This window comes from Scardinius erythrophthalmus, assembly GCF_964197995.2.
Source record: "Scardinius erythrophthalmus genome assembly, chromosome: 20".
NCBI classification, from domain to species: domain Eukaryota; kingdom Metazoa; phylum Chordata; class Actinopteri; order Cypriniformes; family Leuciscidae; genus Scardinius; species Scardinius erythrophthalmus.
The window spans coordinates 14,310,040-14,321,787 of record NC_138240.1 but is presented as its reverse complement, the minus strand read 5'-3'; the positions used below and the strand labels follow the sequence as shown (position 1 = coordinate 14,321,787).

The window sequence follows — 11,748 nt, the reverse complement described above, 5'->3', positions numbered from 1 at the left end:
AGTAACAGTATATTTATGCAAACGCTTCCATGTAAACACCTCAGTAAAATCTGTTTTTAAGATGAACAAGATGGCCGATTTCCATTATAACAGTTTTCTTTTTTTTTTAGTGAGCCACTGTAGCGAGTGTGTGTAGTCAGTTTTATAGCGTGAATTATTTATTGACATTACAGAGTGAAAGAGCATAAGAGCATACAGTAGTTCCTCTTGATCAAAACCGAGTAAGGGACTCACAAAATATGAGCTGACTTAAATAAGAAAAGGATCTTTCATCTTATATACATATGAGTATTAAAGAGTCACAATTGGAGTTTTGTGAATTTAATCCATGTTAGATTTTCTTACAATTTCAAGTATTACAATGAGACTGGTAATATGAGGACATTGTGTTTATTATTTAATCATCTCCACTATTAGCAACATCAAATACAGGACACCTAGCAGAACAGCAAAGCAAGTTATTGAATCAATTAAAATAATTTGTATAATAACATCATGGGTAAATATACCAAAATGGCTTAAATAGTGTAGTAAACTCTTTTTTTCTGCTAATATGTACAATATAATAATTGGGCGGGTGCTTTTATTTTCCGTGACCCTTATCCATTCACATTTTTTCTCTGCAGCATCAGTTAAGTGCCTTAAAAACATGTATGTGTTCTGCCACTGGTGTTTCCTTTTGTGACAACATTGTACACAGACTGCATAGTATCAGATATTGATACCGGAACACAGTACAAGTACCAGTAAGTTATCACAGTATCAAGCTACTTTGTAGGCCATATTCACAGATATTCATAATTTTACAGTTCGTTGCGCAGGAGGTAGCGATGGTTTGCTTTTAAATCCACTTCTACAGGATAGTGGTCACTGACTTCCAAAGCCTAAATGCAAAAAATTAAAGACATTTCAAACATTGGTTATGAATTATTAACTGTTTTGCAGTACTGTTTACCTCTTCCTCAGATAGATTATATTCTTGTTTGAAGTTGAACGGTTGAGCAGATTCTGGAACTATCCCTGAAATGAGTTCTTTTCCATGAATAATAATCCTAAAGGGGGATTTTCAGAAAGATTGAACTGTTAGACTATCAAACATACATTGGCATGTCATTTTGTCAAACTGGTAACTGTAGTTTAGACTCAGAATGCTATAGAGTGCTGCAGGAATGAGTCCTAAAACCTGGAAATGTTGTAAGTTAGCATTTTTTAACTTTAGTTTTTCCATGAAATAAAAAAGTGTTGAATCAGTCTGCCTAACATCTCATTTTAATCTCCATAAAAGAAATAACTCATTCAGGTTTAAAATATCATGAGGGTGAATAAAATAAGGAAAAATATCATTTTTGGGGGATAAACAATCTCTTTAAATCATTGTAACCGGTCATTGGTTACCGGTCACCGGTCAACCAGTCATTGTAACCAGTCTGGTAGTTCAGACAACCAGACCGGTTGTTCAAGTCAGTGGGGTTTTTGAATGGGTTTTTGGTCAAATGCCTGAAATAAGGTCTGTGGTTAACACAGGCTTGTGATATTTTCACGTTTTTATTCTATGACATGAAATACATCAGTAATACCCCACTCGTGTCTTGAAAAAGGTGGTTGCTAACAAGTGGCTAAATGAGATTATAGAAGTTGTCGGGGACATTAAACATTATCACGGCAAACAGAAACTCGTCTACTCACTAACCACTCAAGTTCGTAGATTTTAAAGGAACACTCCGACTTTTTGGGACTTTAGCTTATTCACAATATCCCCCAGAGTTAGATAAGTCCATACATACCTTTTTCATTTCTGTGCGTTCCGTAAGTGTTATTTGACGCACCCACTGCTAGCCTAGCTTAGCACAAAGACTGGATGTAAATGGATAAGTTAGCATACTAATCCCAATAAGTGACAAAATAATGCAAACATTTTCCTATTTACATGTTGTGATCTGTATAGTCACAGCGTGTACAAATAACAAGGCTATATGAGACAGAGACCATTTTTAATCGTATAAATACTGGGAACTATATTCTCACTAGGCGTAGGAGCACAGCTACTTGGGCGGAGTGGCTACTTGGGCGGAGTGATTAGCGCAGCACACGAGACGCCCTGTTGATGGTTCCGTAAACAAAGTAGCCACTCCGCCCAAGTAGCTGTGCTCCTACGCCTAGTGAGAATATATCTGTCTATACAGATCACAACATGTAAATAGGAAAATGTTTGCATTATTTTGTCACTTATTGGGATTAGTATGCTACCTTATCCATTTACATCCAGTCTTTGTGCTAAGCTAGGCTAGCGGTGGGTGCGTCAAATAACACTTACAGAACGCACAGAAATGAAAAAGGTATGTATGGACTTATCTAACTCTGGGGGATACTGTGAATAAGCTGAAGTCCCAAAAAGTCGGAGTGTTCCTTTAAATAAAGACTGAAAGAGTTGGCGGAAGCTTAGCGGTGGTGAAGCATGTGACTGTGGTGTGGTTCATTTATTGCCTATAGCTTTTTACTTCTGGCGATTTTGTATTTAGGATTCAAAATTCATAAAAGTTGTGGAGATCATCTTGATGATCAAAATGTAAGAATCATATACATTTGTTGGTTATTTTCTTCAATAATCCAAAAGTCAATGGAAAAATCCTATTGGCTCTTGTCAAGGAAGCCAGTGTGATGCTAACTTCCGGGTTGGCCTATACAAAATTATGTCATCCCTGCAGCGCTCTATTGTCACAATATGGTTATTGTGTATAGGTTTGCTAAGAAAGTAAGACCTGTCATAAGCGCAGCGTGTTTTTTCACGCACTGTAGTGTCTTGTTCATCTCTGATCAACCAGTGGAACTTTGGGTCGCTCTTGAGACGCACGTTTTTCAGTCCTTTATTGGTAACATAGCTGCAGGCTGCATTTAAGTCCCCCAGGAACATCACATTCTAGATAAGGTAAAACGTTTTTTACACAATCGAGGAATTCATATAAAGTATGTCATTCTGTCTATCGTTCTAATATATTTTATAAGTTTGGTGTACCTCAGTTTTCCATTTCTTCTTGACTGTTTGGAAGACCTCATAAAGTCCCTCCATTTCTTTCATTGCATTCTTAGGACAGGTGTGCTGACCAATGAGGACGAAGTTCTTCACCACTGTAAGATGATACGGCCAATCAGATTCAATATAAATGTATCTGAGCTAATCATTGTGTTGTAATGTGCTATTTTATTTCCAGGTACTAGAAACGTTAATGCGACGTACATGTTGTGGGAGAACGGATCCATATGATGAACGGCTCTCTGGAAAACACTCCTTCTGCGGTCTCATTGAATTCTGGATGATGGTATTGCTCTTTCACCTGTAGCATGTCTTTTCTGTGGACACAGCATGTGCTGGATGAGTTCATCATCACTCCTAGTGTTCGCAATATTCAGGTATGTTCACTACAGATCACTGACACTTCACTTGTGTCAACATTTTTGCACGACACCCATTTTAAAAGTTTAATTACCTGTAAATGTACACGTACTGCTCTTTGTACGTTTTCTTCCCCATTCTTTTACTCGCTAAATGAGTGTAAATGTGAGATGTGTCAAACCTGGGGGAAGCGAAATGAAAACGTTATATTATACATTAATTAGTTGCATGCATCAGTGACACATGCAGTAAATATATACCTGTTCAGGTTCATCAACAGTGCAGATACGGCTTGACCTCTAGAATCTCGAACCTCCTGAATCAAACTCAGGTCACAGCGAGAAATGATCTAGAAATTACATAATAATAATAATAATAATAATAATTTTCAAGAATTTAAGATGTTTTAAGATAGACAGACACATTTCATCTTTATTCATACTGTCAAAAATCTTTTGTACCTTTATCAAAATCTCCATAACTCTCTTATTACTGGCCTTTGCTTCCCCATAACTCTTGATGTTGAAGGCACAGATCTTCAGTGATATCACAGAAGTCCAAAAACATAATCCAACAAAACATACCAGAAGAGGCGACCTCATTTATCAGAGCTTCTAGAAATACATAAAGTTACATTAGTCAAACAGAACACTTCCAATTTTTGTCAAACTGGATACTGTAGTAGAAAATAGCGTATAAGTTATGAGATTTTGTTGCACAGCCCGTGTTATTAGCCAGCTTATGTTAAAACACCTCAGGCCTACAGCAGCGTCATACTGTGGTATTGCACTTCCAGTTTTGTCATGTTAAGCTGCAATTCAACCATAAAAAAGTTCCTCTGTAAATTTAAATCTATGAACCTAATGCATTTCCATGAAAATATAACATGACTCACCCTGTATGACGGCTGTCAAGCTATTAAGAGCGTTTAAGTTGTTGGAATGAATGTTTTAATGTGCTCTGGTTATCTTTACACAGGAAACCATGGTGAAAAGCAGTGTTGGGCAAGGGGAGGGGCAGTGTGTGAATGTGTTCAAATGAGCTGTGTCAGAGCTCCATTAATGTGTAGGTCAATCTGGAACACCAAAGAGCGTGACCTGTCATGACAATGTGTTTTTAAGCCATTCAACAGGACAATATTGTCCTTTTATTCTCAGTGAGTGCTAACTAAAAGAAATGTACACCTCTATCTGGAAATAATGTTTCAGTAAAATAGAGCTACAGCTCAGAATACAAATAGTATTTTGTTTAATAATGTAAAAAAAAAATGCAAATCTCAGTTGTAAATAGTTAATTTATTTCAGGCTTGAACTATCGACTTTTGACTTAACATTTGAGTCAAGTCCAGTTTTTACATTTCAATTATCAGAGTAAAAAAAATGGTACAATCTATATATGGGATACAGATTTAGGTATTAACTCATTGTAACACTTTTTTTTGTAACGTCACCAGTATTTACAGTTTGGTCCGTTTTAGATACTAATACAAAGAACCATAAAAAGTAGGGGTGTAACGATACCCTCATGTCACGATTCGATACATATCACGATACTGAACTCACGCTACAATATTATTACGATACTCCAAGACACATGGGAAAAGGTTAACAAAAAATGTACTGTTGATTAAAATGCTACATTTGATATTACAGTGTGGGAGTAAATTAATAGGCTTGGACTTGGTGCTGATAACCCAATGCACAGGACAATGGTGACTCCTGAATAAAAATATTTATGATTCTGAAGCTGAAAATACAGAATTATTTTAGACAAATATGCTTGCACAATACATATTGTCACTATCCACGATACATATTGTTGCATTTTTGTATTGCGATATATTGTTACACCCCTAATAAAAAGTTAACAAAATAATAGAGACATTATATGTCCAACTTTAAAAAAATCTATTAAAAATGTGAAATAAAAAAATAAATATAAACAACAAATCTCTAAGACTCTTGGCTGTACTCTTGCTTGTCACACAGGTCTAAAGCAGGCTCCATGCTGATCTGATGCCGCCTGTATGAGGTAGTCCTCCATTCGCTGTTCCAGGTCAGAGTAAAGCTGGCGGAGCTGCTCTCTAGCAGGTGGATGATAAAACCACAGGCCAGCCACCACCACCACCATCATGAGCAGTAAGAACAGACATATACAGAGCCAGGTCCTACAACAGCCACCCTGTTCGGGGAGATAGAGGAGGACAATTATTTATGTGCAAGAGAAACCAAATGAAATGGGGATAAAGTGTAGAGAATGTTGTGCATGATGTAATGTAGTCTCAATTTTAAATGACTTGTGCATCCAAGTGCATAGAAATTAAAAAGTTATAAAAAAACTAGTCTAACAAGAGACTTATTGGTGCCACGCATTGGTGGTTCCAGTCTCACCCTGCTGCCTTTCTGGCGCGTCCTCAGTATGTTCAGCTCTTCTCGGCACTGGGTCAGTCGGGACTGATAGCCGTAACACTCCTGCTCCAGGGCCTCAAGATCCGCCTGCATCTCTGTGTACTGCCGGGTAACCAAGACAACACTATGTTAAACTATGTCTTATGGTAATTTATAGAGAGAAAAAAATCTCAAAGAAAGGAAATGCTTTTTACAACAGCATACATGTTTTGTTGGTTTACCTTATTTTATTGTTCTACAGCTAATAAAAGTTTCTTTTTTTTTTTGGGATATTAAATATTTGAAAGATCTTTGTCTTACATGGTAGTTCAATTGTAGTTTATTATCATAAAGGAAATATTAAATACAACAATTAATAAGGAAAGATAAAAAAATATATAAAGGATAATAAAGGTATTTTCTTTAATGTCATTTACATTTAAAATACCTGCATACATTTCTAAAACAGAAGTTTGAAATCTAGGTTAAAAAAGTTTAAAAAAAGTTTTTTGTTTTTTTTTTTAACAGAGAAGATTTTGTATATTTACCACTACGTAAACAGGAAAATACTTTCAATAGCCATAAAAAAAAATTAACCTTATTCTTAGGAATAAAATATTATATAAACCAGGCAAATGATATATGAACAAAACTTAAGAATATACTGTAGAAAACCAAAAGTATTGAAGTGGAGATTGTTGGCTAAAATCATGATTGTGAGGCAACAGCAATTAAAGATATGTATTGTAATTGAGATCTGCAGATGCAAATAGATAAAGTGTAATAAACATTCAAATGTGTATTTTGGATGTTTTATTTCCACTATGTAATGGGTGCAAAAAAACAACAATGGCTTTGCCTGTAATATCTTGCCTTAATTCAATTTCAGTGCTCTCTCTGGCAGATCTTTACCTCATTTTCTTTCATTCTGAGTCTCTGTTCTGTGTCTCTCAGTTGTCTTGCTATGCCGTTATCTGTCCGTAGGAGTTGGTCCAACACCGAAACATTTTCATGTCTTTGTGTGTTACTGTTCCACAACTCGTGGTTGTGTCCTGTGAGTGTGTGAAAGAAAGAGATTCAAATTCCTTTAGAAATGCTTTAATTCCTAAAGCGTTTCTAAATATTTCCATGAATGCGTTATCTAAATATGTGAAATGAAAGTCAGTTTGCCAGCACCTTTGAGTTCCTGTAGATATTCTCTCAGGTTGAGGTTCTCCTCCTCCAGCTCTGAGATGCAGGAATGAAGCTCTGCTCTCTCTAACTGAAGAGATTCACTCTGTTTCCTCAGCATCTCCTCCTGTCCCACAGAACGCTGCACAAACATTTATACAACAATAAATGAAACATGCCACAACCTGAGAAGAGCATTCAGTCAATTCTAATTAAAAACGCTTTTGCAAAATTACTGAAAGTCGTACACAAAAAATTTTCACACAAAAAAGTCACTTCTATAAATGCTTCTATGATTGGATCATTATTGCAGTGGTTATTATGTTTAATAACATAAATAAATGTTGTGATGTTATTTATTTTTGATCAAGATCTTGTATTGAGTCCAGCATTCTGTAAAGTCTACTTTCAGTCTCCCCAGTTAATTTAATGTCTGGACTCAGAGGTGCCAGTTCATGTGTGAAAATGATTCTTCATGCTCCTTCCCAACCATTCTTTCACAATTTGAGCCTGATGAATCTTGACATTGTCATCCTGGAAAATGTCCATGATTTGTCTTCCTACATAGTTGTTGAAGAAATGAAAAGCTACACACTCCATCAATTAGAGTTAGAAGAACTGTTGCCAAATATATAACATGCTAGAAACATAAAAATCACTGCAATAATGATCCAATCATAGACTCTTACGCATTTGCCTATTTAAATCCAAACAGCAACTTTTATTTTTGGCGGGGCAGTGTAGTTTTTTCTTTTTTCTTCAGACGTTTCTGAATTTTTTTATTTCTGATTAGCTGTGCTGAAAGCAGATTGACCAGGGTCCTGTGGTTTGTCAGCTTTTGCAGAAATCTGTGATGTGTCACTCAAGTCCTTTGATATTTTCATCATGGTTTTGCTTTGTTATACCTCCAAGTGACCTTGCAACTGTAGCATCTGATCGGTGCACTCGTCCTGCCTCTTCTTCAGCTGACTCGAACCCTCTTTCAGCTCCTCACACAGCCTCTGCCACCACTCTGACTCTGTGTGTGCCGTCTGCAGCGCCCCCTAGAGGAAGGGAAGATTGGATTCTTACAACCCAGCTAGGAGTTCTGAGAGCAAGAGCTCTGTCCTTTGCTGATTAGCAATATATGGTGGTAAAGTTTGTTATAACAAAATATATCAATATTGAGACTTTTTTGACCTGTGCAGGTACTTACCTGGAGGTACTCCATCTTGCTTTGAGCTTCCGCCTTCTCATTCTCCGCCCTCTGAATAGCCTTCAGAGCCTTTTGTTCATACTCCTCCCTCTGTTTTTCCATCTTTAGCACCACTTTTTTCACTCCATCCCGAGGAACCTTCTGAAAGGGCAAATTGCTGCATTTATCTTCTATTTTTTTTTTAAAAAGTGTCTCAAACTCTCTGACCTGTACTTATCCAGGGCCGCATGTTAAACTTGCTTTTGAAAAGCAGAAAAATATTCAAAAAACCACTTGATTCTTGCAATCTAAGTGTAAAAGATCATTTGTTTTGAATTTAATGCTTTGTAAGTTCTCAGAACTGGAGTTGGATCTTTTGCGGTCTTACCTTGATGCAAACCTGCAGCTGAGCCTCCAGGGCTTTGATCTTACTCTTCAGCAAGTCCTCATCACAGCGTGTCTGTGGGAGGAAAAGGAAATGTGCGAGTGTGTCAGTGAGATAGAGAACCACTGAACCAAGAGTTTTCAGTTTCTGTGCATACTGCATCCTGTGTGACAACTACCATCCTTAGCATTGCTATATTGGTTCTTGAGAGAAATACAGACATTGTCATGAGCTCAAAATGGAAAAAATGTATAAGTTTGAACAGGTTGAGTTTGAAGCATCACAAAAGCGCAAACAAACCCCTCTCTGACGCCTACACTGCTCTCCATTTTGTGTGTGAGCAAGAAAACATCTTTCTATTTTTCAGAACAAGCCATAACGAGCCGGATGATGTTGACCACAAGACCATCCCCCAACTCTCTCTACATTACTGCTGTCTTCTGTATTGCTGAAGCCAGTATTATGCAGAGTTACACTGTATGACCGAGTAATTGAAAAGTAACCATGAATTTCAGTATATATTTACATTCGTTTTGTCTTCCTTTTGATCCCTTTTTAACCGCAGCACTCGAGCTGCATGAACTCAGCAAAGAACATCTTGTGCTTCAATGGAAGCAAGGACATCTGACCGTCTGTACAAATGAGTTCACACGGTCAATGTGTTTGATTAGATTTTAGAATGCCGTCAGGTGCGTGTGTGTGTTGTGTGAATAATGCTTCAGCAAGAAGTAGTTTATTAATGTACCTTCCACAGGAGCTCTGTAGAGTGCAGCAATGTAGAGGCGCTCTTCTGGAGGCTGGAGAGCTTCTTTTTAAGAGCCTCTTCTCTATGTAAGGCCTCCTGCATAGAGATGTCACATTTCATTATCAGTAACATATCATTATCAAATGAAGTCAGGAAAAGCTGGTGTTTTTGAATATCAATCTTATAGGTTATGACTGAATACTTGCCATACCTCTAAATAAACAGACAACTGGTGGACATCCTGAAAAAAGAAGAGAGGAAAACATGAATTATTATATTAATAAATAAAACATCTACATGTTTAGCTATTTGTTTTTACAAATGTATATGAGAATTTTCTTTTTTAAACAATCACCAAATTCCTTACCGCTTCTTTGACGGTAACACATCCAGACCTGAACAAAGAGAGTTCATAATGATGCATTAATATTTATAAAACAGGTCCATTATATAAAATAGAAATATTAAACCGCAAGAGCAAACAGTCTAGTAAAGGTAATGTAAAAGCAACTCACTCTGTCTGTATGCTGGCAGTCTGTAATGTCTTCTGGGTGTTTGAGAGCTGAGTGATGTCTTTAAGGAGAACTGTATGATCATATACTGTATGATTATAACACAAAATAATATTATTAAGATAACCTGTTCTGCCACAACTTTTTGAAAATTGAATTATTTAGCATTTTTTACAACATCATGCAGTGCATAACCCTAGTATGTCTTGTTAAGTATGATGCTTTGTGCTTAAATTAAAGCGATGTTAGACATGGCCTGGTTATGGTTATTCATCAGAAGATCCACTAACCTCGCTCCTTTTTCACTATCCTCTGAAGCTGAACGGAATTGACACCCCATCCATCTGATTTCAGCCCGGGATCATTTTCATCATTCATTGTAGTGGAGGCTGTCTTTAGGATTTGGACATTTAATTTCAATGTTAAAATAGATGATGTAATTAAAGACTATACAACATTTCCTTGAATTTACAGCTCAAATGTTTTTTTAAAAACATGTTTTAAAAAAGTATCCACATCATCAGCCACTGTCTTAAAGAAATATAAACCACAAAACATGCAAACAATCAGTCACAGGCCAAAGACCTGGCTAATAGTAAAAAAAAGTACAAAACATGTACCTGATTTGCAAAGTTTATGCCATCTCTCTGGAGCTTTACATTTGGACTTGTTATCAAGGGCCGTCTGATTGACGTAAAGGTTTGCGTCATAAACTCTGGTTCGTGCAGGGTTTCCCTCGAGTACCTGTGCCTTGGCACTGCAGATAACAGTGTGTATGTGCCATGGTCTACTGGTCTTCTTTTGAAGAACTCAAACTGTCTTTTGCGATGCAGTTCGTTTTTAATCCACCTTGTGTCCAGATCTCTTGTGGGACTGCGACATGATGTTGTGTTATTGCGATGGCTGATTTCTCTGTGCTTCACGGCACGCTGCTCCACTTTATACTCGTAATTTGGGGCCGGAGACCTTTTGTTGTCATGAGCTCCTTCCATTCTGTCTGGCTGAATGAGTTGGAAAATGTGTGCTATATGTTAAGGCACTGGAATGTCACCTCACAGTGTAAATGGATGTTTCCTGAAGTGGCAATTTCCTGTAACTGAAAAACAACATATATATTCATATATCATCCAACCTTTAGCGGTGCTATCATTATTGCTCAAAAATAGACCATCCTAAATCAGCTGAATGACTCAAAATGAGGATAGTCAACAACAACTGGTGTAATAAAATAAGTTAAAAACTGAAAAGCTACAATTTTGCTGTTGTTTTTGAGGTCACACTTAGTGTTTTTATTCTCTTCACAGCTACAATAAAATATTTTTTTTTTACAGTGGCTACATACAGTATCAAATATTAAAAACTATATTAAACATACTGTAAGATGAAGTGTGTCCAGTCACTCACTTCTGTTGTCATATTGTTTCAAAACAGGCATGAACTGAGCTACATGCAGCTGAAAGAAAAAGGTTGCACCATCAATGATGTTTTTAAAATGCAAACGGTGTTTATTAATATGCAGATATCTGCTTAATAATCTCTGGAAAACGTCTCTAAAACACAATAACAGTATACAATGCTCCCATGTAGTGATCTGCAACAATTTTAGGCACCACATTAACTGAAAATCCACATTCCCTTCCAATAAGCGTTTCAATTAGTAAAAATGAACTTTTTTCTTTAAAAAAAAGCACAATTTAAATGTATTAGGCTCCAACTTGTTGAAACTGAATAGCAAGCATGCATTCAAACAGTTACACCAACATAATTTCATAAATGCAGATAAACTAGAACAAGTTTTAGCATAACTGTCTCTTTACAACCTTTAATGAAAGTACCTGTTCTTAGACGAGTCCCTGGAGTGAATATAATTGTGAAAGCAGGGTCTGAACGATTTGAAGCTGACATAGCACTTGAAAACTAGTTCATTCAACAAAGGGCGGTCTATTTCTTTTGCCTTGCTTGCTTAACAGGAAGTAAGATGAAC

The 11,748-nt window shown here is 36.7% G+C and overlaps 2 protein-coding genes across 7 annotated transcripts; both read right to left on the bottom strand.

Annotated features, from left to right (window-relative positions):
• Positions 1-307: 307 nt before the first annotated feature.
• On the bottom strand, positions 308-4,377 carry dnase1l1l (deoxyribonuclease I-like 1-like). 2 transcript variants are annotated; one of them, XM_081349027.1, is made up of 9 exons: positions 4,287-4,377; positions 3,853-4,005; positions 3,652-3,740; positions 3,486-3,572; positions 3,236-3,348; positions 3,014-3,126; positions 2,760-2,917; positions 956-1,052; positions 308-884 (listed from the first exon to the last, which is right to left on the bottom strand). In XM_081349027.1, the coding sequence occupies exons 2-9, from the start codon at positions 3,991-3,993 to the stop codon at positions 804-806; spliced, it is 879 nt and encodes a 292-aa protein (XP_081205153.1). In that variant the 5' UTR covers positions 3,994-4,005; positions 4,287-4,377; the 3' UTR covers positions 308-803. The 2 variants fall into 2 exon arrangements, with proteins under 2 accessions (XP_081205153.1, XP_081205154.1); XM_081349028.1 differs by having other exon boundaries at positions 376-884; positions 2,792-2,917.
• A 247-nt stretch (positions 4,378-4,624) lies between these two features.
• Positions 4,625-11,736, bottom strand: traf3ip3 (TRAF3 interacting protein 3). Of its 5 annotated transcripts, none has more exons than XM_081349316.1 (15): positions 11,600-11,736; positions 11,169-11,217; positions 10,385-10,860; positions 10,055-10,157; positions 9,768-9,837; positions 9,620-9,647; positions 9,464-9,493; positions 9,253-9,348; positions 8,511-8,582; positions 8,144-8,284; positions 7,854-7,991; positions 6,955-7,090; positions 6,691-6,830; positions 5,782-5,901; positions 4,625-5,572 (listed from the first exon to the last, which is right to left on the bottom strand). In XM_081349316.1, exons 3-15 carry the CDS (start codon positions 10,754-10,756, stop codon positions 5,372-5,374), a joined length of 1,647 nt encoding a protein of 548 aa, XP_081205442.1. In that variant the 5' UTR covers positions 10,757-10,860; positions 11,169-11,217; positions 11,600-11,736; the 3' UTR covers positions 4,625-5,371. The 5 variants fall into 5 exon arrangements, with proteins under 5 accessions (XP_081205442.1, XP_081205438.1, XP_081205441.1 ...); XM_081349312.1 differs by having other exon boundaries at positions 9,768-9,852; positions 11,140-11,217; positions 11,600-11,735; XM_081349315.1 differs by having other exon boundaries at positions 11,140-11,217; positions 11,600-11,735.
• Between the last annotated feature and the right edge of the window lie 12 nt (positions 11,737-11,748).